This window comes from Tetrao urogallus (genome assembly GCF_951394365.1).
Source record: "Tetrao urogallus genome assembly, chromosome: 1".
NCBI classification, from domain to species: Eukaryota; Metazoa; Chordata; class Aves; order Galliformes; family Phasianidae; genus Tetrao; species Tetrao urogallus.
The window spans coordinates 75,350,454-75,375,170 of record NC_136813.1 but is presented as its reverse complement, the minus strand read 5'-3'; the positions used below and the strand labels follow the sequence as shown (position 1 = coordinate 75,375,170).

At 42.7% G+C, this 24,717-nt stretch overlaps 2 protein-coding genes across 2 annotated transcripts in view; one reads left to right on the top strand and one right to left on the bottom strand.

Moving 5' to 3' along the window:
• The window catches only part of MAP3K15 (mitogen-activated protein kinase kinase kinase 15), a gene marked incomplete at both ends in the record, with an annotated part of 70,505 nt that extends 61,063 nt beyond the window's left edge, over window positions 1-9,442 (top strand). Inside the window, 10 exons of the mRNA XM_079546932.1 lie at window positions 816-999; window positions 3,142-3,319; window positions 4,006-4,180; window positions 5,315-5,500; window positions 6,026-6,131; window positions 6,939-7,149; window positions 8,008-8,120; window positions 8,288-8,385; window positions 8,514-8,590; window positions 9,361-9,442. Of these exons, the coding sequence (XP_079403058.1) occupies window positions 816-999; window positions 3,142-3,319; window positions 4,006-4,180; window positions 5,315-5,500; window positions 6,026-6,131; window positions 6,939-7,149; window positions 8,008-8,120; window positions 8,288-8,385; window positions 8,514-8,590; window positions 9,361-9,442 (1,410 nt within the window). The remainder of the gene's footprint in view (window positions 1-815; window positions 1,000-3,141; window positions 3,320-4,005; window positions 4,181-5,314; window positions 5,501-6,025; window positions 6,132-6,938; window positions 7,150-8,007; window positions 8,121-8,287; window positions 8,386-8,513; window positions 8,591-9,360) is intronic.
• Window positions 9,443-10,449: 1,007 nt separating this feature from the next.
• PDHA1 (pyruvate dehydrogenase E1 subunit alpha 1) lies at window positions 10,450-22,013 on the bottom strand (the record flags this gene model as incomplete). Its single annotated transcript, XM_079547686.1, has 11 exons — window positions 10,450-10,620; window positions 11,350-11,458; window positions 12,319-12,386; window positions 13,318-13,389; window positions 13,587-13,742; window positions 14,351-14,443; window positions 14,803-14,894; window positions 16,849-16,975; window positions 17,709-17,882; window positions 18,473-18,541; window positions 21,945-22,013. The coding sequence occupies 11 exons, from the start codon at window positions 22,011-22,013 to the stop codon at window positions 10,450-10,452; spliced, it is 1,200 nt and encodes a 399-aa protein (XP_079403812.1).
• Window positions 22,014-24,717: the final 2,704 nt, after the last annotated feature.

The window sequence follows — 24,717 nt, the reverse complement described above, 5'->3', positions numbered from 1 at the left end:
GGGCTACCATCATCCCTTGTGTCACCGTCTTTCTGCTTGGTCACCAGAGCGTGTTGTGTATAATGGTGCTGAGTCTGCAAGACAGACACACATTACACAGCTCTGATGTCAAGATGTTTAATGCCAGATCAGCATTGAAGAGTAAGAGGGCAGTGAATTAGATGGAACAATCACAAGGGAGCAACTTGAAGTAGTGCATTTGTCATTACTTAAATTTTGGGGGGACCATCTCGGCAAACCTTTGGCCATCAGTTTTTCAGTTCCCTGACACTGAAAGGCTATGGAAGACATCTGACCCGAGTGCTGGGAGTGTGAGAAAGTCAAGGTCATGAGCATTGGTGCAAGGAAATTTGGCAGCAGTAGGAGCAGAACAGGTGCAGGCCCCAGGCAGTGAGGCAGTCGTGTTGGAGGAGGAAGTCATTCCCGATCCTGAGCACTGATGTGCTGCAGGATGTCAGCTGCTGAGAGAGATGGGGTGCACTACCCCAGGAGGGATTTGTGGTAGTATGAGAAACAGCATTTGAAGCCCTTGGGATGATGTCCAGATCTTGAGACTGTCTGAAGGTAGGTGTTTGGACACATCTTTACCTTGATGTCTGTGTAGCACAGTGGGTATTCAAGCCACATTTGCAGTGCAGTAAAACAGGATCAGAACCTCACTGTCGCTTCACTGCTTTGCGTTGGCATCTAGCTTGCTGCTTTTCCACTTCGAAGATATCATCTGTGAGAGTGTGCTGGCTCAAGCTAAGAAAGCTTTGGCCCATGCTCTTCTTGCCACCTGGTTAAAATAATTTGTGTTTGTGTTTTACTTGCAGGTTGGGATGTTTAAGATTCATCCTGAAATTCCAGAATCGCTGTCTGCTGAAGCAAAAGCCTTTATTTTGCTTTGTTTTGAACCTGATCCCTGTAAGCGTGCTACAGCGTCTGATTTGCTCAGAGATTCTTTCCTGAAACAAGTCAACAAGGGCAAGAAAAGCAGAATCGCATTCAAGCCTTCAGGTATCAGCCAAATGCAGGTCAACATCATTAGTAAGGTTTATGTAAGAGATTGTGGTCATTAACCACTTCATTTTACTTGTGCCAAGAAATCAGCAGGAACTCAACAGTTGAAAGTATGTCTTATTTGTAATTAGACATGTTTAAATTTAACAATTTCCTCAAAATATAATGTCTTGCTTATTTTGTGTACTGCGTAATTACCTCCCAACCAAATTCTACCTTCTCCCACAAATAAATTACCAATTTATAAGAAGTTTAATTTAAAAAAATGATGTTCTGTAAAGACTCCAAAGCCGTTCTGCATTTTAGATTCATAGTTCTATACAGCTCGGAGATCTGGGCTTCATAGAGTTGGTCCTTGGCACCTGGAAATGGGTCTGTCAGGTGTTTCTGTTGACGTTTGGTCACCGTTGTCCAACCTGATACAGAACTTGAAAATTTGGCTCTGTTTGCTGAAGGGGGTTGTTTAGATTTATCCACCTAGCGTGTTTCCTCCTTCTTCCCCAGTGTATCAGCCGCGTTCTCAGTGAGAAGAGAAACAACTGTAAGTATAGACTTATCAAATAAATCAGTGTTTGAAGGAACTGTCCATTTAAAAAATAAGAAAATCCAGTGATCTTACTTCTTGTGTCTGCACATAGACATGCTCAGGTTTCCAGTGCAAACTGAATTGCTTCTCTTTTTGATCATTTTTCCCCATGGCAGAGAACTTTTGAAAGAAGAGGAATGGAATTCTAAAGGGGGCATGAGGGAGAACTAGAAATTAATTTATTACATCTGGCTGAGCTGTTTTCAGAAAGGAAGTGGGCATCTCTGTCCTGAGAGGCAGTGGGAGAAGAGAACTGCAGTCCCTGAAGCCAGACTGGGTTAGCGGAGAGCTGGGCTCTGATGGTGGGGCTCTTTGGGATAACCCAAGGAGCTGCTGCTGCAGGAGAGCACTGGGAGCAGCAGGAAGCAAGCTCAGTGTTGGCCATGACAATGAGCATAGCAGACAAATGATACAAACACTGCATCCTGTTTGAGAGGAGGAAAGGCAGCAGCTGCAACTGAATGTGTGCATGGCTGCCCTGGAGCCAGAGAGAGCTGTGTTGGCTGCAACAGCCATCTCTATGGGGAGCTGTGGGCATGAAGCAGGCCACGGCCCTGCAGCTGCAACAGTTCATTTCATCTTCTCACCTTTTCCCTCAGTACCCATTTCCTGTCTTTTCCCACGTCTTTCCATCCTATCTGTCTTTTTTTTTCCTTTTCTTTCTGATAATAGAAGTAGCTCACATCAGATCTCAGCCTTGTACCCCTGGGACAGCAACTTTCAATTTTCTGTGCTGCTGAGAAGCCTTGAGCTCATTCTCACAGTTTGACATACCTTGTTTCATCTCTGTGACTGTTTAACCTCAGCCATTTGAACATCTGTCATGCACTATGGAGGGTATCAGAGCTATCTGAAGAACTTCCAGCTTCCTTCCTCCCCCTCTACCTCATTGCTTTCCTTCACCATCTGTAGTGACAAACATAAAAACTTTTGTGATATTTTAGCTTCGTGCATGTGCAGACTCTGAGAGGCAGGATTTCTTTGGCTTTCCTATCACACAGATGCACAGTGGCAATCAGGATTACAGCAAGCTCTTTGTAGGTTACTTTTTTTCTTCTTTCAAGATGAATTGGAATGGGACAAGAGTTTTCCTTTAGGCTGGACCTTAGAGAGGGAATCCTTACTGAGGGCAGAGGGAGATGCAGATGAGGATGATGCCGCGGGTGTTGGAGTGGGAACAGAGAAATGGAGTCACAGAATCATTAAGGTTGAAAAAGACCTCTAAGATCATGTAGTCCAACCACAAACCCATCACCATGATGCCCACCACGTCCCTCAGTGCCACAGAAATTTCCCAGTGAGGCAGGAGGGGCTGGGCCGGAGGGTGCTCCCTGCTGGGATCCGGCTCTGTTGGTGATTGGCCCTGTGCATCCAAGACAGGCTCCTCAAACAGCTGTATGCCACTGGTAGCCCTTTGTGAGAACAGCAACACAGGGGAGTGCGCATCTGCATGCAAGTAAGAGTACCAAAATGGCATTCCTTTTTCTTCTTTTAAGCACTAAGAAGCTCTTCCTGCTTCTGTCTGCTTCATGTTCTGTGTTGTCTGCTCACAGATTACAATCGGAACGCATCCCTCCCACTGCCAGTCCACGGAGAACAGGCTGGCAGCAGCAGCAGCGAGCACGGCTCTGTTTCTCCAGACTCTGATGTACAGCATGATGTGTTTTTTGAGAGGCCAAAGAGATCCATTTCGGAGATTCAGACAAGGCATCCCATTGCCCATTTATTGAGGTGAATGGTTGCTTTTCATTTGGCATTTGTGAGGGCTGTGTGGATTTAATTCATGTTTTATTCTATTTGGGGGCATTTATTTCACGTGATGACTAGTTAAGCAGGTGTGTTAAATAGTGAGGCAGTTTGCAGGCAAGATACCAGTTAATTTAAGCATTATTTAACTAATGAACAGTTATTCTTTCTCTTTAAAGATTCCATTTATTTATGTATCTTTTTTCCCCAGTGAATAAATGTTGGTCTCCCATTGAGTGATTCAGCAGTAGATGAGCTGCCCCCTTCCAAGTACTCTCAAGAGAACATGAGAAAAGGGTAGCAGACAGCTTTGCTGATCAGAGAGCACAAACCAATGCTTTCAAATGAGTGTTCTACACTATGGGACCAGAAAACATAAACAGCAATCTCAGCCCAAAATTCTCAGCTTTCCTCCCCAAAACTGAGCCAGTGTTGGCTGATGATGGTGTCATTTCTCAGTAGAGTGACATCGGTATTGTGCCACCACTGAGGTTTTCATCAGCTGAGGATACGAGTCCTCTTCTCTCTCAACTGGTGTTTAGCAGTGTGATCAATGTCCTGCTATAGTTTAACTCACTTTTGCACCTACCAATTACCCCTGCTCCCTACTGACAGAGCTGCCATGTGGGCAATTCTGAAGTCTCTGTTTTGTGGCCCTGTTGCTGATGCAGCGTGCCTGATGAGGGCCTGGCCCTGGAGGACAGAAGTTTCTCTCCTTCCAGTGAGGATAAGGATTGTGGTCTGTTCCTGCTACGGAAGGACAGCGAACGCCGGGCAATTCTATATAAAATTCTCAAGGAAGAACAGAATGAAGTTGCTTCAAATTTGCAGGACTGTATTGCACAGGTAATTTCATTTCAGCTCTTCTATTCCTGCTTTAAAAGGAGAATGACAAGCCAAGTAGCCAGCATCACTCCTTTCCTAAAAACTAGTAAATGAAGATGCCAACAGCTTTAAATTGATAGGACTTTACATTTCTGTAGCCCAGATTCACAGTGACACTTGCATTTGATGGCGTGTGAACTTCGGGGGGTTGAGCTGTTCCTTCTGAATACCTTTAACTGTGTTTAACTTTTGCTGTAGTCTGAGTGGGTACCAGACATCACCTTTTGTGTGCTTCTGGGTTCCTGCTCTTTGGGCAGCTGTTGGCTGTTAGAGGACTGAGATTGGTGAGATGTGATTTTGGTGATTTTCTTTTCTTTCCTTTTTTTTTTTTTTTTAAGGACAAAATTATGAAATAGTTCACAGCCTTAACAGAGTCTAACATGCGTATGTGACATCTCAATCAGAAGTAACAACAGTTTTAAATATTTTCCAGGATAAAGGAGGATTATTTAGTAAAGCACATCCTACCTCAGTCCCCAGCTGTTCTGTAGCATTACTTTAATCATCTTTCAATTATTTCTGTAATACTTGCCCTTTTCCTTCTAATTACACAGGTGGCTGTTCTTACATGTACTGAAATGGCTTTAACTGTAGGGGGTATGGTCTGCAAATCAGAGAATGAACATTTGTGAGCTGTTGCTGTGTAATTGTAGAGCTTTTTCTGACTTAAAATAGGTGGGTGCATAAACATCATGATTATATAATGTCTACGCAATTGCTTGGAAGTCCAGAGTTATTGTAGGGGCACATCTACGAACACTTGAGTCTCTTACCAGCTCACTCTGCTGCTTTTATGGAGGAAAGCTGCCCTCTACAGTATGTTGGACAAATGTGTAAATATTATCTTGAACCTCTCTTTGTGACAGCCACAATAGCAGCAGGTGTGATTCAATTTTGGAAAATAGGAATTACTGATTAAAAAAAACATAGACAAAGGGAGAAAATCAAGACTTTGCAGAATCAAAAGTTCTGTGGTGTCTGCTTAGGTATGAAACATACAGCTGCAAACATATAAATTGTAACCTAGACACTAATACTACTAATTAGATACAACATTGGGATTTACTTGATAGGCTTTCATTATCTTTTCCCCAGAGCTCTGAAGAACTGCAGCTTTCAATGGCCCACATCAAGCAAATTATTGGGATTTTAAGGGACTTCATACACTCTCCTGAGCACAGAGTGATGGCTTCTACCATATCCAAATTGAAAATGGATCTGGACTTTGACAGCACTTCCATCAATCAGATTCATCTGGTGCTCTTTGGATTTCAGGATGCGGTGAGTTCCTTGCCTGGCTCAGAAGGAGAGGAATTCTTCTTGGACAGACCTCTCAGTGCAGGGGTTTATTGCCTCCCACTCTTCCTCACTTCACCCCCGGTTCCTGTTCTTGCTGAACAGCCATCAGAAAAGCTGCAGAGGGGCACATGGAGCTGAAGCCCTAATGGATTGTAGCCTCAGCTTCAGTGACGTGGGTGCTCCCATCCTGGCCATGAAGCTGAGCAGGGCTGAAGGGCTGCCTATGGGCTACCAGCAAGCTCTGAAGTTTGTTCTGCATCCTGCATTTGCTTTCTATTCACCTCCCATTGTATGGTACAGGGACATGAATGTCGCGGTCTGGTTTGAGAGCTCTAGACTAAAACTGTCAAATTGGTTGTTTAGCCTTTCAAAAGTTGGGAGGGCTTTGGTGATTCTTACACTGAAAACTTCAACTTATTACTGAAAAACAAGATTTTGTTTCCTAAGATGCAAGTAAATATTGTTTGTTGCAACTTAACTTACTTTTACTTGCTCATATATCTGCAGGTTAACAAAGTGTTAAGAAATCATTTAATAAGGCCCCACTGGATGTTTGCAATGGACAATATAATTCGCCGTGCAGTCCAAGCAGCGGTCACCATTCTTATTCCAGGTAAAACAATCCAGTTGTTAACAAACTAACGGGAAAAGCTGATTGTGCATTTGTGTAGCAAATAGAACAGGCTTCAGTGTACTCCATCAGCATGTCATTACCCACATCCCCTGTGCTACTACACCAAAGGTATGGGATCAGAAAGAAGCATCAATTGTGAGGATGAATGCCACAGTTGCAGTACCAAAGCACACAATGGGTACCAGTGGTTCTACATCACCAGTCTGGTCCAAAGATGAAGCTTAGTCCAAGCTGGACCATTTGTAGTTGGAAAGAAAATGACTTTATACATTTAAATAGACATTTAGATAATATCCAAATGGTTAATGTTGCTTGTCTGGTCTGGTTATGTGTTCTGGCAAATGACTGCTCAGCTCTGGAACTGATGCAGTGGCAGTCAGGAGAAATGAGTCTTGGTCTATAGATGGGTAGGTAGTGGGAACAAGTGCCACCATCACCAAAAGGAGGAAGTTAAAAGATGGTGACCTGTCCAGGAGTAAGGCTTAGCTGGAACTCTGACCAGTTTTGTAACTCTGAAGTGCCAAACACCATTTCCAGTATGAGAATGTTCTGAACTTACTGATAGTGAGCCCTTTCAGTCCAAATGTGCTGTGGCACTCCTTTTAGCACTGATGTTGTAACATCCATGGTCCAGCTAATAAGGCTTTCCCTAGTCCTCTGTGCATCATGAAACAAGGCCTCAGCCTGAGCCAAGGCTCCTTCACCTGCAGTAGCAAAGAGCAAACTGCACTACCCCATGGAGATAAACCAGTCCAAATAAAATCTTACGATGTTTTGTTTTATCAGAACTTCGTGCTCACTTTGAGCCAGCATCAGAAACTGAGGGTGGCGACAAAGATTGTGATGAAGTGGAAGAGAGTTTCCAGCCCTCTGAACAAAATGGGACAGAGGATGCTGCTGTCACATCAGGAGTTAGCACCCTCAGTTCCGTGGTGTCACGCGAGACTCAGCAGCAGCTTAGCCTGGAATTGGGCAGACTAAAACAAGAGACCATAAGGTAACCCGTACACAACCATACACAAACACTATGTGTTTATTTCTAGGGCCTTTAAAAAGCTCTCAGACATGCTTCCTGCACTGACATGTACTTACCTGGTGACAAAGCACACCTGACAGCAACACAAATGGATTCAGAGGGCGCTGGCAGCGCCACTATGACAACTCAACAGCTTTCAGTACAACTTTCATTTCTGTCAATTCAATTTTTATGTTGCAGTGTGTCCTGGTGGATTTCTACTGTTAAGTAATGATGGCTGTGTAACATCGTTTGTTTCTTTCCTACTGCCTTAGATGCCACCTCACCTAGTGACACCATCAGAGATGTTCTTGCAAGTTTTATGAGAATGGGGCAGTAGATACCAGAGGGACAATGTTCCTTCTTTCTCCTGCAGGGGATGGCCAGAATAGCTCATGAGATGTGGCAGGCTCATTAATGAGTTTTCGCAGAGCTCATCGAAGCCCCTTTCCTACTATATGAGTTATATTTGTATGTTGCTGCTGATACATCTTCTGTATGGATGCGAAGTAAATCACCACAACGTTACACTGTCTTGCAGTAATTTATAAAGAAAGATAGAAACCCTGACTAGAGAAACTGCTGAACACCAGGAAAAGAATTTACAATGTATTTACTAAATTCTGCTGTAAAGATGAGGGCCTTAAAGCGCTACCGCCAAGCTGAGAGTCAGGCAACAAAAAAGGAATCTTAAGATTTTTAGGTCATAAAGATATGTTACTTAAGAGCATCAAGTATCCCTTGTGTCAAGTCCCATGGCAGTTGTTAAAAAATGTGGTTTTTTTTCAGTTAGATTTATTCTCAGTATGGTGGCTGTTTATCTCTCTTGTATGCTAACAGGCTTTTGGAAAAACTCGTTCAGAAGGAGAAGGAGTATCAGACACTCTTACAACGATCTTTGGAGCAAAAAACGCAGGAACTGCACTTGCTTCAATTAAGACTTAAACCCGGAGGTATGAGAAGATACTGAGTGAGTACTTTGACAGTATGTATGTCCAAGTTACTGGGTTTGGTTAAAGCGTGATTTGGATCTTGTATTTTAAGTTTAAATAGTTTCAAAACCACCACTTTTTTCCTAGTTTTGAAGTGTAATGACTTATTATTATTTTTTCTGTTAAAGACTGGCAGTGGCCTGCATCAGCTTTAAAAGAGAATGCAGACCCAGAGCTCACAAACTGGCTGAAACAACAAGGGGCAGACCCGGATACCATTAGAAGGGTAAATATATACACATACACATTTTTTTTCCTAAAAAAAAAAAAAAAAAAAAAAAAAGTCAGCCCTTGTTAGCAGTTGGGTTTCAAAGGAGGAATACTTATTTACTTAAGAACAAATTTCCCTTTCAGTTTGCTGAAGAGGATTATACACTGAGTACTGTCCTTAATGACATCACAAAGGATGATTTGCGATGCCTTCAACTGCGGTAAGGAACTACATCTTAGGTCACTGCTGAGAGCTTAATTAATAAGAAAGGGGGGGAGGGGTAGATGTTATGATATTCTTATAGGCCTATTAATTTACTCTGGTCTTCTGTTAACATATGAACACTGACTGCCACACTATAACAACATAACATAAACTATACAGTAAGTTATAACATGCCCTCAAACTTTTTGTATTTACCATGACTGAGGACTGTTTCTCTGCCATTCAGCACCAAATGGTCATACAGGCACGAGGAATGTACTTATTTTTTCTCCCTGTTTCATTGTCATTCTTAATCTCTGGCTGATATGGAAGAAATTGTTTGGCCATAAGCTTGAACAGCCCCAGTTCCTTCAGTCTCTCCTCCTATGGCACATTCTCCAAGCCCTTCACAAGCCTTGTTGCCCTTGTTTGGACCTGCTCCAGCACCTCCATGTCCCTTCTGTACTCAGGTGCCCAAAACCAAACACAGTGCTCGAGGTGAGGCCTCACCAGCACCGAGTACAGGGCCAGGATGACTTCCCTAGTCCTGCTCACCACACCACTCCTGATACCAGCCAGGATGCCATTGGCCTTCTTGGCCACCTGGGCACACTGCTGGCTCATATTCAGTCGACTGCCCATCAGTACACCAAGGTCCCTTTCCATCAGGCAGCTTTCCAGCCACTTTAGAGTTTACTTCTTGCACACTTTCAAATAATGGAGATGATGGTTTTTCTCTAACCAGTTACTGCTGTCCCTAATTGTTCTCTATTCTTCTTGAGACAGTGGTGGACTTCTCTGCAGAATTTGGAATGCAATATTAACCCACCGACAAACGCCTGATAAGTCCATGGAGGCAGAAGGATAGCTCTTTGGAAACAGATGTGTAATGGGAGTAAGCAAATGAAAGATAGATACATTCCTAAATTATTGGATGTATATATGTACGTAGTCTCCCTGCTTTGCAGGTTTTGCACAATTACATAGCTCTTTAACCATCAGCATAATACACAGTAAGCAGTAACAGCTTATGGAAGAGTAGCACAGAAGACAAATGCCCTATCACTGTAAATATAAAGCCTTAGCTGAGACAGAGTTGATTTTCTTCATAGTGTCTGGTACGATGCTAAGGTTTGGCTCTAGGAGAAAAACAATGTTGTTCACAGACCAATGTTTTAGTTGTATCTGAGCAGTGCTGCCTAGATCTGAGGACATTTTGGTTTTTTAGCTTCTTGTACTGTCCTAATAGAGAAGTGGCTGAGGGGAATACAGGGAGCTGGGAGGGGCAGAATGAAGACTTTACCAGGCACCTGAATTGGCTTTAGCATTGTGCACACTGAACTTAGAATGGGTGACAGGTGTGCTGGCTGATGGTTTAAGCAGGAAGGGGTTAAGCTGTAGTGTATGTCACTTCTTCCTCTACAACTGTACATAGCTTTGTGTATGAAAGCTACTCTCAGTGAGCAACTAAGCAAAGCCTGCATGATGGTTTTGATTTGTAATTTGGCTGCAGTAAAAACGTGGCAAACCTAAAAGGTCTTTATTTTCTTTATCAACTGCTTTAAAAAAAAAAAAAAAGCAGGAAACCAGATTAAATGTTGTTAAAGTTTAATTTTATTTCTTTTTATTTTTACACTGTACATGACAAATACAGCAATCCAAAGAAAACCTGTGAAGCAAATATATAGCAATTTAAATAAACTGCTGCTTTCTCATTGTTCAGCTCCTTCTGCAACAACATTCAGGCATGTTTAAAACAATCTGTACTGTGAGGGGACTGCCTTACTCAACACCTCTTCTTTTGAAAGAGGAGGTGTTAAATAAAGATTAAGGTTTCTGAGTCATTACAGTTCTTGTAAATGCACTCACTTACTCTTACAAATGGCTGAGAGACTTATACTTAATCCACTGGTTGGGACCACGCACTTCAAAGGGCGGCTCATTGAAGTAAATGTGGTTACCGAGTTCTTCCAGTGGGGGCTCTGGGTCAGTGGTAGCAAACTGAGCAGCTTCCTCTATCTCTTTTCTCACTGCCACATCGATTTCCTAAACAAAGAAACGCTAATTAGAAGACATCTCAGAAAAAGCATCAATATACTGAATTTAAAAGTGATGATGAAACATTGATCAGACCTAATATTAAAGCTGCCTATAAAAAATTAGAGAACTGTAAGTTTCCTCCCTTCTAAAGCAAAGAACAGTACAGTTAATTATCCCAGAGGAACAAGACCACACTGAGCATTTTCTTTTTTGCATTCTCTTTCTGCAAAGCAATGCAAGTATACAGAGAAATGTGACTGAAACCCTGCAGATCAGGCATAAACCCCTCCACTTCTGATGCATGGATCTTTACAAGCTCCAAGGAGATCTCAACAGCAGAATAATCAGGATATTTACACCATTTGCTTAGGGAGCTTCAGGCTCCTTCACTAAGATTCTTTACTACCACTGACCAGTGTCAATGTAAGACTCAGCAGGCTTACCTGCTTTCTAGCTCATGTGGACAATTTTGTTTTCTTAGACACCAGCGTGAAAAGAGATGTATTTGAAACGCTAACGCTCACGGAACCTTGCACTGAGTTACACTCAGCACCCAAAAGCAAAAAGCAGTTCCTGCACAGCACAACTGCATTAGCTAGTGTGCAACAAAATTTTATTATCAATCACCAAAAAGTTACATTCTAATAAAAAAGCTCAAAGAACAAGTGAGTAAGTAGGAGATAAATAGTACACGAATGCAAAAGAGCTTGCTTAAACATTTACTAAAAGCCATACCTTTAATTCTTCAACGCTAGCGAGGTTATTGTTGATCATTCTGTCCTTCAGCAAAGTAATGGGATCACTTTTGCTTCTCACTTCTTGAATTTCTTCTCTAGTGCGATAGCTAGGAGGAACACAAGCAAACAGATGAACTTCAATAATTCTCTTGAATCAAAGTGATGACGCAGCTTGTTTTTTGAGAAAAGGTGTCAGGAATGCAATGAAAATACAGCAGTATTCATTATCCAAAGTACAGCATGGCTACATCCAGAAGACTTCTTAGATTTGAAAGTGGAAACTGAAATAGATCCAGACTTAAATATGATGCGGGCAGGAGAAGGAAAGCTGCTGTAGCTGAGATGGCTACTATGAAGCTGTATTTCTCCCTCTCTATCTCTATCTCTCTGGAGATAGAGTGGGGGCTCTATGACTTGCTCTGTGCTATTAGATTGGGTCACAGAACTTACAGAGGGACACATTTAACGAACTCAATCAAAACTTCCAATTCACTACAGGTTTCCAATGAAGCGTTAAGGCATATGACTACTTCATGTACATGGGTCTGAATTTGTTGCATGGTTCAAGGCCCTAGGCTTTTTGGCACCTGTATGCTTGTGCTTCTTAAGAAGCGAAGTGTTCCATTTGACCAGACGCTCCAGCTGTTCCTTTACTTTTAGCTTATAGGATTTTTATATACTCCAAAAACCCTGGGAAAGTGCACTGCTTTTCAGTCAAAGCTTTCTTAGAATATGCCACAAAGTCGTACAGAATGCAGAATTCATTAATAAAAGGTACAGAAATTGAGCAGATATTGCTTGTTCTGAAAACTCCTTTTCTTAATACTGAAAATAAAACAAGGGCTGAGTGGTCAGACTTGTCACAGTGATTTTATCATAACCTTCATTCATTTCACACAGTGTCAGGATTTTGACCATCGATACTTCATAGTTTTCAGTGAATGCTAACACAGGGTTTGCATGGTACCTTATGCCAGGATCACTCATACTGTGGCCATGATAACGATATGTCTGCAACTCCATCACAATAGGACCCTTAAAAAGAAAGAACATACAGAGAGCATTAGCACCTTGAGCAATCCATTTGTGTTACAGCACTATTTGCTACAGGTGAATTGTTTGAACTGTACAGCTGACAAATGTTTTTAATTCAACTTTCTCTCTTAGTTTAATCAATTCACCTATCATTATCACAAGCAGCAAAAGAAAACTCCTCTTAAATGAAGAAGTATGTTGATAACTACTAGCATTTACTTTCACGTCGTTATTGAGCACTGTTAAGCAATCTGGTCCCTTCCAATGCCTTTCCACCATTACCCAGAGTATTTCAAATTGCTCATAATTTCACTTCAAGACTGTAACTCCCAGCAGCTTGTTCTTCTGCGCAAACTTCCTTCTGCGCATTCCAAGCACAAACATCATTTCACATAACATCAGATATGTCAGAATATTTTATTCTTGGGTGACAGGCACTGATGCTGAAAAACCATTAAGGTTCCATACAGTTTTGTACGTATTTCTAGGCAGGTACATAAAAATCTCTCTCGTTGCCATACATCTAGTCTCACAAAAAATCACTTTCCTTTTGTTGTAAATGTAGAATTATTTTTTGTGCCCCTTCCCCTCATAAATTTCTTCATAAAGAACAAAGCTGCCTAACAGTCAAAACGTTTTTCACAACAGAGTTTAAGAAGGGTTGCTAGGAAGGAGAAAGAAGTTCACAAGGTCTCAAGATTCTTTTTTTTCTTAAAGCTTGACTGAATACCAACTGCGTGTTAACAACTCTAACAAAATTAAAGAACGACTTAATTAGTAGTAGATTCCTTACTCTGGAGAAACAGAGGAAATAAGGTCAAACAAACAATTCTACAGTAACTACAGAAAGCTAGGCTAAGTTGGGGAATGTTTTATGCATCAATTATTGCTGAAAGTTTCACCTATGGTAAAGGAATGGCTACCGACTTACTTTTCCAGCTCTGCAGTACTCAGCTGCAAACTTGGCTGCTTCTCGAACACAGAGAACGTCCATGCCATCCACCTGATGCACAGCACAAGTCAAAAAGAGACCGGAAAACAAACTTTCAAATTCAGTACCTTCATATCACAAATGCAATAGGAACTCAATCTTAAATTTCCTATTTTTAAAAATATTTATAAATATATTTATAGATAGAAATACACAGGCATGTATGTATTGCACACACATGCCTCAAAGCACGCTGGAGCTGTACTCACTCTAAGCCCTGGGATGAAGTCTCCTCTTTTGTAGTAGTCAGTACTGGCTGCAGCTCTTTCAACTGAGGTTCCCATTCCATACCGATTGTTCTCACAGATGAAAATACAAGGCAGCTTCCACAAGGCTGCCATATTGTATGTTTCAAATATCTGGCCCTGAAAGAAAAGGAGCAAGTTCTGTCTGGACAGGGAGCTCACATTTCAAGCAGTAGGCTCTACTGAAAAATCATTCAGCTACAGCTAGCAAAACTTTTGATACCAGAAGTGATCTGAAACTGCAGCCCCTTGCTGCAGCTCAGCAGCAATAAAAGAGAAGTTATATTATAAAAGTAACTTTTATCTCCACTCATAGTTCATAGAATTTCTTAAGTTTTAACCCATTTCAGTCTCTGTGTTAGAGCAGCACAAAACGCAGAATGATCTGAGTTGGAAGGGACCCTTGAATGCCATGTGTTTTGAAGGTGGGAAGGTAAAAATCAACAGTGCACTCTACATCACTTTTTTCCATCTGGCTTAATTTCTCTGCCAGTAAAACGAAGATAATTGTCTCAAAATAAGAGGTTCAGCAAGATGCACTGGTATCACCAGACTCATTTTTTCAAACCATCATTACAACAGATTCAAAGCCAGATGCTGTCTGGGCTGCAGACACTAGACAGACAGGGGAAGGTGCTCCTCTACCCAGCAGAAAGGCAGAGCTCCCAGTTCACAGAAGGAAAACCAACTGCCCACACTCACAGAGCTACCTTAGACAGCTTGTTTACCTGGTTGGCTGCACCATCCCCATATAAAGTCAGGCAGACCTCATTTTTGCCAAAGTATTTGCAGGCCAGCGCAATCCCAGCTCCAAGAGGAACCTGTCACAGTACAGGACATACCACAATTTTAGAACAACGTTCAGAGAATGTTGGAGACAAGTTGCTTGTGAAATGTGAAGACACTTCCGATATCAGGGACGTGCTCAACAGATACAAGAGTAGTAACAAATGGAAATGGGTTGGTAACAATCTGTCTAGCAGCCAGAATAGTTTACAGCTATATTCTTGGCTTGATGCAGATTGCAAAGCTGTCAGCAGGCCAGAATAACAACAGATTTAGCAGCCACAAAGCAATAGTAGCTGCATACAAGTTCACATCATGAAAATTGAGAAGAAATGCTAGGATGGGACACCAGCCAAATTGAACTTGTGTTTTAGAGCAGAAGTCATGTATATACCTGAGCACCGACAATACCATTACCACCATAAAAGTTTTTGGTATACATATGCATTGATCCTCCTTTTCCCTTCACACATCCTCCTTTACGACCTGAAACATGAACAAGTGATTTCTTTTTTCAGAAGAAAAATGCCATACAAGTGGTAACAGTTAATTCAACTCGTAAAGGTAATAATACTTAGGCAATGCTACTGTTGTCATGAGATAGATCTCAAGAGAGTTGAGATGCTGATTCTCATCAGACATAATGACCTCTCCACACAGAACTTATAGTTAATGTATCACCAAACAAATAAAAGAAGCCAGGGGGAAGAATACTAATGAAAACATCACTTGAGAAGTACAGAATAAGATGTATTCATTAATTTTAGTCCCTACTTTACTATAGAGTGCTTTCGTATTTTTCAGAACACTCATCTCAGGTGGCTGTCTATTTGAAATAGCCAGTATGGTCTACATTTTTCATATATCTAATCCATGGTACTTTAACAAGAACTGCAAGAAGTATCTACAGTCCTTTTACTTTAGCTTCTGCAAGAAAAATATGAACACTGTTCCAAGTTAATTGCAGTAATCTACACTTGTCCTCCCTGTAACAACAGCCAGAAGCAGAAGTTACAGACAGGACAAAGAATCAAACACAGTACCTCAACAAAAACCCACAACTCCCTCCCTGCCTCCAGATCAACCTTGAATACCTATCCCAGCATTGTTCAAGCTGTCATTTGCCCTTTTCCTTCCTAACACAAGTACCTCCTCCCGCCCACACAGTCAAGCTATTCTTTGATCCTCTCCATCCACTCCAGTCCCCCAAGTTAAACCTCCCAACTAGAAAGTTTGAGAAATGCCCATCTAGCCATCCCCTCCTCCAGTGCTGCATGAATCTGTATTTGGGCATTTGCATTTGTTAGCTGCCTAACCAGTTACCAAAAACCATAAGAATACTGTTCTCTGCTACAGCAGAGATCCTACAGATGCTAGGCACTGGGATTGTGCTCATACAATTATAATACATTTCAACTATGTTGAGATGTCAAAAAACAATCTCTCAAGCCCCTAGCTCTTTTTCTGCTCAAGTAATGCTCAGCCAATTGGTATTTCACCTAGCTTGCTCCCTATTTCTCAGGCCATTTCTCTCATTCTTCAGAATCACTTATCTAAGAGCGCACAGCGCACCCCCAACACATGCTATGCTGTCTTCCAGTCCAACATACACAATTCCTCCACGCCATTCCCCTAATTATGAATGGAACTATGCTGGCAGCAGAAAGCCTCTTTAACTTTCGGCAGAATACATCCTTTTGTTTGGCAACAATTTTGGCAATTACATCAATTATGGTTTTCTAGTTACATTTCAATTAAATTGTGATTTAGTTATTTCTTATACAAGGTCACAGCTAATAGCATCAAAAGATTTAATAACAAGTAATTGAACTGATATCTACATGTTTTTTTCCTCTGCCTATTATCACAGAATGGCCTGGGTTGAAAAGGACCACAATGATTATTCAACCCTCCTGCATATTTGCAGGGTCACCAACCACCAGACCACGCTGCCCAGAGCCACATCCAGCCTTAGCCCTGACACCTCTCCGAAAATTAGACAGGATTAATGTAATGTACTCTGGCAAATTATCTCAGTTCCTACATTTCATCTTTTAGGTACTAAAGGCATTCTCAGCATAGTCTGTCTTTCTACCACTCCAACCAAATTACAACTAACAGGTTTATTTCTCCCTGTATCTTCTCTCCACTCCCTTTCTTAAAATATAAACGTAAATACAATACTTTCAGATCCAACAGTAATTTTACATACATTCTACCTAAATCACATTTTGAGCTACAAGAAGTAGCAGCACTTAAACAGCTGCTTTTTATTACAGAACACAGACCATAAACATGTTATAATGTTTATTCTGCTGTGTTACTACATTGCTTCTGGATCCCTGGTATGCTTTGTGCATCAACAACATTTTGAAGTTTAGTAAAAACAATCCTGGGGCTAGTACATTGCACAGGAACCCTCATTTCATTTAGCACAAACCTGTAAGTTCAGCAAGAATTTCTCGAACGGGGACGCCTCGGGCATAAGTAAATCCGTGAGCTCTGTATGCTGTTATCACGTGGTCTGTAGGCTTTATGGCAACTTCAAGCCCTACGCAGCAAGCCTCCTGTCACCAATGGAAAGCAAGTTCAGCAATGAAGAGGAAGCACACCATTTCCACAGGCTGCAGCATGGCATGGTCTGTCTGTGGTCCCCCATACAAGAAATAAAGCAGGAAAGAGGAAAAGCACAGACAACAGCAGAGTGCCTTACATCCCAAGGAGGAATAGGCTTGTCTGCAGAATCTGGAGCTACGACAGCCTTGGGCTCTATATTCCAACCTGTCCTGTGTGCAACTAAGAAAATTAGGGAAGAAGAAAAAATGAGAAGGTAAAAAGACCTGCAGATTTCTTCTATGCTCATCTCCCAGATGAAGTATCTAAGTAACTACAGTTCAATTCAACAACTTCATTAAGTTCCTTCTCCTGACTGTTGCTTTTTAGTGGATGTAGGATCTGTGAGATGCTGGAAGAAAACTTATCAGTGGGGCTTGATAATGAGGATGTGAGCTTCCAAATGCACTTAATTGAGTATGCTACAATAGCTTATTCCCCACATTCAGCTGAACTGCAGCTGCACCTTGCCTTCTCGCCCTCCCTATTGCTGTCCCAAGAAATCAGGGATCCCTTTGTGTGCTCAGACATTGCTCGTAAGGAGATAATGACCCAAATCACAGACCTGCTATGACTTCAGACATCATGCATAGATACTGAGTTCTAGATTTACTACCTCATCTATTTCAGAAGCCTAAATTAAATAGGGCAAGACAGTATACAAATGTCTTGGGAGAAGAGTCTCACCTGACCATCATACAAGTGACAGAAGCCACGAATAATCTTCTGCTTGTAAAGCTGGTCAGACTTCAGCTCCATGCGCCGTATGGTCTGCATTGTCTTGTAGTAATGGAGCCCCTCCTCTCGTGTCAGCAGTGCAGTGGTAGGAGGGCCTTCTTCCAGGCGATGGAGGTCACACGGCTGTGAAGTTGAACAAGCAGTTACTTCTTGACACTCATCAATCCTGTTTATCAACAGCACTTTTTTAAAATGACACGTCAGTTTCAAACTCAGGTACTAGTGTCATTTGAAAAAAGCAAACCCCAACACATACAACACAGCTTCTCTCTCAAACTGTGAGCTACGCCAAGTTGCAAGAAGAGCTGATTTTAAGTACCCCTACCAAAAAAATAAGTCTCACACATTCAGTGCAACAAACCAAACACATTGCTCTGCCAGTGCACTAGTGCACCACAATTCTGCTTCATAGCCTACATGGCATCTTCTACTAGAGCAAGTCTCTCCACAGCAAGTCTACTGATGCCCTAAGGAATTTGATACAACACACCTGCATGTGACTTCAGTTTGAATTAACACAGTAACATGACTACATGCATCCAAGCACAATATTTCCAACTCCATGTAGAAATCAGAGCAGATAGCAAGGGGTTTGGTTCTGAAAATCCATGTAGCACTTTTGTAACTGAAATGGTAAGGGGTGAGCTCCATCACATCAGGATCTACAGCACTGCTTCCGCAGAATACGAGTATTAAGCATTCAGCTTCTTTACCTTAATTTCAAACGTAGCTTCATTTGCAAAGTCAGCATAGTTACGTGATGCTACCATCACTCGAGAGGCCTTAGAAAGAAAAATAAAATGTGAGCAATACTGACATATAATTACCAGGCAGTAATAGATAAAGTCTCAAATCATTTCTAACAGCACGCTGACACTGAAATACTCCGTGACTGAAACTTTCCAGTGGCAGATCCTTATAATATCAGAGAACTTGGATTTTGAACGCATCCACTAGAACTCCTTCAAAACCCAGTATTTAAGATTAGAAAAACAGAATTTTAATTTTTTAATACCCTTGAAGAACTAAATAAAACAAGTAACTTGAGAAGACTATAAAAAGGATTAACATTGTAAAAAAAATAAATTTTTTCCTTCACCTGATAGATCTCTTACACGAGCAATGACACAGCCAATTAAGATGGCTCTTCACACTGACTGCAATTTCACCTTGACAAAAAACTTCCCTGGGAGAAAAAACACAACCCAACACAACAGACTTCTGGAATGTGAACTATATCTTTCCTTTTAAGGGAAGAGAAGGTGGAAGGATGCAAGTAATAATAATAAAGACAGAGAGTATTATTTAAGCAGGTAGCAGCACAGCTACCCAAGGGTGCATGAAATACAGAACTACAAAGCTGACACAGTAGGAAAGAGACAAGATGTTTGAAGATACGTTACTGTTCTGTCTAAAAGAGTGTGCACAGTCTATTAACTAACAGCTGGTACTCTTAAATAACTTCAGTATGTGGTAGTTGCCTGTCCATGCAACAGTGGCCACAGTGTGAGGAATCCACTTGATTTTCAGCAGCAAAGTTGTCTTGCTAATTGTCACACATACATTTCAGAAGATTATTCAACCATGGAACTTGCATACGCTCAAAGTTTTTAAACTTTGAGACTACCCAGTGCTGTCTCCAACAAAGCTATGATTGATGCATGCAACACTGCGACAAATGCAAGGAGAAATTTCTCAATGCTTGTTGGTTATCTCCTGTTGGCCATTTAGTTTGGCTGTCATGACCTCACAAGCCCCCACGTTATCAGATTAAATATTTGGAGTTCTTAATTTAAACCAGGTTTCTACACTGTTTACCACGATGCAACAGTATTACCAGTGATAAAAAGCTATTTTAGTTCTAGAGCTGGAAGTCAGTCATGAGTCTGGGATTCACAGAACCAGCAAATTGCTGAGGTTGGAAAGGACTTCTGCAGGTCAGCCTGGTCCAAGCTCCAGACCTGAATAGAAGCACTGCTGGAGAATCTCTACAGAAATTCTTAAATACATGGCCAGTACACAACAGAAGAAACAAATATGAAAACCCTTGACAAAACTGGTTCAGCTCTTACCTCACTAACAGCTCCCTAGGTTAGCAGCATTTGGAAGGAGGAAAAAAAAAAAAAAACAAAGAAAAAAAAAAGAAGTGTGAGTAACTGCAACAAACAACTTGGGGAGGAGAATCAGCAAATTATTAGCTAACTGGAACACTGAGAAAAGTAGTTTCCCTTTAGGCAAGCTTTGAGTCATGAAAACCCATCTTTACGCTTTACAAAATGATCAGAGTAGTAATAATGCCTTATTGGTTAAAACTGCTTCAGTTTATTTGGTGATTTGTAAATGCGTAGGAATAGTTAATAATTGGCAGTCAATAGGATCCCAAAAGCTATACTAAGATATCCAAAATGGAGCTGGTTTGAACTTCTGGAAAACATTGTATGTCAGGAGCAGGCCAAGTACATGGAGAAAGGAACACATTTTTGGCACCCAAACCTGAAAATTTTAATACAGACATTTTACTTGTAAATTAGAAAATGCTTTTAGATCTATATTCCATGTAGTCCCAATACACACAGCAAGGCCTCCTGGTGACCCTGCTCTCTGACTGCTAGGCAAGAGAGCTACCCCAGCACTGAAGCAGGGCAACAGGTTTGCTCTCAAGGACAGAAAGACAACTGGCCTTCAGCTGACAAAAGATACGCTTTAATGCTGTCAGAAAACTCCCATTCTTCTCCAGTATTTATATATTTTCCAGCTGGCATGTTTTTTTCCTTGCAGAGAGTCATTACAATGGAATAAGGAGAATGAAAAGGGAAAATTCTAAAGATGTTTCATGTGAGAGAGAAAACACAACATATTAAACGTTGAGATAATTTTTAAAACCCCACAACTTGAAAGAATACTCAGGAAAAGATTAAATGACTATTATTTGAGTGAGCAAAGGCAAAACACTTGTGGCAGGGGAGGTCTGGGTTAGATATTAGGAAGGACTTCTTTGAAAGAGCAGTGAGGCAGTGGCACAGGCTGCCCAGGGAGATGGTGGAGTCACCACCCCTGGAGGTGTTCAAGAACCGTGTGGATGTGGCACTGAGGGATGTAGTCGGTGGGCACGGTGTGATGGATTGGGGTTGGACTAGGTGATTTTAGAAGTCTCTTCCAGCCTTAATGATTCTGTGATTCACTTCAAAAAAAGTCAGATGAATGTAGAGGGAAATAAGATGACCAAGTTTACCCTGATTGTGTTGACACTCAGAATATACCAATATAAAAATAAATTCAAGGCAAAAAGCCTGGAAAAGGGTTTCAGAAATGGAACGATGTGTTTTAAACACGATAAATATGGATATCCTTCTTTACAAGGAGAGTGGTTAGGCCCTGGAACGGGCTGCCCAGGGAGGTTGTGGATGCCCCGTCCTTGGACGTGTTCAAGGCCAGGTTGGACGGGGTCCTGGGCAACCTGATCTAAATGTGTATGTTTGGTGGCCCTGCTAGGCAGGGGGGTTGGAACTACATGATCCTTGAGGTCCCTTCCAACCCGGGTGATTCTGTGATCCGCACATTGTTTCCACATCGAAAGCCATGGAGGAGGCACAGCCAGGCGTGGGCTGCAGGGCTGGTTGTGCACTTCCCGTACTCCAGCAGCAGGCACCACACCAAGGGGGCTGGGTATTTACAGCGTGCTCTCGCACGCAGCGCCTTTTTTTTTTTTTTTTTTTTTTTTTTTTTTTTTTTTTTTTTAAACACAGCAGTTAAAATGGCACGGGAAGAAAAACAAACAGAGATAACTCTTCAAGTACGATTTTTGCCACCGGCACCACGCGACGTTCTCGGCTGTGCGGGTGACGGAGCCCTGGTGCAGGCTTCCCAAAGAGGCCGTGGATTCTCCTCCTCTAGAGATATTCCCGCCCGGCTCGGGAAAGGCAGGAAAGCCTCCCTTCAGCACGGGCTTGGGCTGGGTCACCTCCACGGGTCCCTCCCACCTTCCGGCTCCGTGATGCCGTTAACCCCTACCCCTGGGCTGCCACTGAAGCACTGCAGCACCGCGCGTGCCCCGTGCGGCCCAAAGGCCGCGCTGCTAACGGCCGCCCCCGCCGTCCCACTGAGGCGGCGCGCACCCCCCCCCCACCCTCCGCGCCCGTCGTCCCCAACCCCCTCCCAACCCCGGCAGCTGCCGGCCCCTCTCACCGTCCTGCCGGCGGCGGCGGCCGGACCCTGCAGCACGCGGGAGAGAGCGGCCAGCAGCATCTTGCGCATGGAGCGGGGAGGGGCGACGACTCTGGAGGGGGTCCCGTCCTCGAGTCTCCTTCAATCGCCCGCCGAACCCGCCCCGGCTGCCAACCGCACCGCCCGCCCTACGGCCAACCAAAGTGACGGAGCCGGCTGACGCACACTCCCAGCGCCGGGCCGACCGACGCCTCACTCTGCGTTCCGCCTCCGCCATGCGCATGCTCGGGGGCTCGCGGGCGGTGCCGTCGGGCTGGAGGCAGTGTCTTCTTGCTTGGAAGCTGTGAGCGCTGCCATTGGGGAGGTGGGCGGGTCTGGGGTGTGCTGTTGGAGATGGCCCAGCTCCCCAGCAGCGAGAGCCGTGCGTTTCTTCTGATAGCAGTAAGAGGGCTGGAGCACCTCTCCTGTGAGGAAAGGTTGACGGAACGGGGATTGTTTAGCTTGGAGAAGAGAAGGCTTTAGGGAGACCTCATTGCGGCCTTCCTATATTTGAAGGGACCGTATAAACAGGCGAGGGTGTGACTGTTTACACGGGTGGATAGTAATAGGACAAGGGGGAACGGTCTTAAACTGAGACGGGGAGGTTTAGGTCAGATATTAGGAGGAAGTTTTTCACTCAGAGGGTGGTGATGCACTGGAACAGGTTGCCCAAGGAGGTTGTGGATGCCCCATCCCTGGAGGCATTCAAGGCCAGGCTGGATGTGGCTCTGGGCAGCCTGCTCTGGTGGTTGGCGACCCTGCACATAGCAGGGGGTTGAAACTGGATGATCTTTGAGGTCGTCTTCAGTCTAGGCCATTCTATGATTCTAGGCAGCAATACCTCTGTGTAAGCCATCCCCTTCACGCCCACCTTGCACCCCTACTGATGCATATTTCTTCAGCACCTCATTTGGCCCCTGCTCACAGCTGGAGGGATGTGCCACATCCCTGCCATACGTGATCAAACCAGGACTCACAACTTCTGTCTGTGGTTTTATTGTTCCTTAGATGAGGCTCATCTATTTCTGCTAAAAAGAGCCAAGCGTACTGGTCTCTGTGTGCAAGATTTAAAGCATGCAGTTACCTCACATATTACAACTTCAAAAGGCAACCCTATGAAGTAAAGGTTTCAGGAGACCTGTGAACAGTTGTTAACTATAAGCATGGTCCTGATCAACAAAAAAAAATCCCACATTGTTATTATTAAAAACAATGCTGTCAAGCTTATTCCAAGTTCAGTGTTATCCACCTATTCACATGAAATAAAAAGTGTAGCAGTTTTTATTCTTACGCACTTACAGACTGGTGTGTTATCAGCATTTCTAATGATCATAAAAAGTGGTTATTTTTGATGGGAAAGGATCCATTTTTGTCTCCCCTTTATTATGTTCTTGTGACATTTTTACTTTTCGTGCTATTTCATCAACATTTGCATGTTTTCTTCATTGAAAGCTATTACAGCATCCCGAAATAATTAAATCCTCCCCTCCCCAAAAAGCAACGGATAAAACAAATTCATGAATGAGGTAAGCAATGAAAAGGAAAACATAATAAAATCATAAGCAGAGAATGCCAACAGAAAATTTATTTGATGAAGATGATTATGTAGTATTTCATAATGGAGCACCTTGCCATGTGTGACTCTATTGTTACCACACTGAGGGCGTGTTGTGTGACAGGAGGCCAAAACTCAGTCTTTTCTGTCATCCTGGGTGTGATCCTGAAATGTTATCATTCTTCTGGATTGCAGCTGCTGTTACAAATGTCTGCTGTCGTGTTAGAGATTTGGGGGAACATCCAGCACTTGGGCCTTATCCCAGCTCACCATGTGACTAAATCCAGCAGTAATCTCTGCTTCATGTAATGAGTCTGAGGTTCGCTGCCTGGTTTTTATTCTTCATGTGCCACCAGAGATCCAGCTCATGGAAGAAAGCAGAACAAGGGAGTGACCCGTGGCTGCCAGCATGGCTACTGCACTGACACTACTTAAGGCTACTGTCATCTGGGCGGACATCTGCACTGCAATGCTTGTCCAGACCTCCAGTATGGCACCACCATATAGTGGTTTTTATAGTAATGATTCTTTGTGTTTATTTATTTTCTAGCTGTAGAAAGCCCTGTTCACTGAAGGGGAGTTGGACTAGATGTCCTTCAAGGGTCCCTTCCAGCACAAACTGGGAAAGAAGGCAGCACAGCCTTATCCATGCTGCTCATGGGAAGCAGGCACCGGAGCTGTGCCCTGGCTTCTTCCCAGGGGAAAGTGGCCAGGTAGCTCCAAAAGAGCACACAAATGGAGGAACATATTGAAATGTGAGCAACAGAGGACCAAGACCTGTGAACAAACTGAAGAATGAAGCCATCAAACAGAACAGATGTAGTCTTTGTTCATTTTCTCTCTTCAGAATCTGAATGGGCAGCTTTCACTCCATTTGCATCCTCTAGTTTAATTATGATTGTTTAAAATTGCTTAGCAGGAACCATCCTTCTTCAGTTACTATTCCTTCTTCTAAGTTTTCATTTCTGTTTGGTTTTTTTTTTTTTTTTTTTATTGTTCCACTTTTCTTCATACCCATCTCCATCTCATTTGATGCTTCTGCCCAGCATTTCTTTTGTTGCTGTTCCTCTCTTCCTCTTCTCAGGGCCACATTGCTTCTCTGCATGCCTTACCAAAAAAAAACCTCTTTTTTGCTGTTTTGACTCCCATCCCTCTTGATTAATTCCCTTTCTGCTCTATGCTTTCTAGCAATTCCAGGAT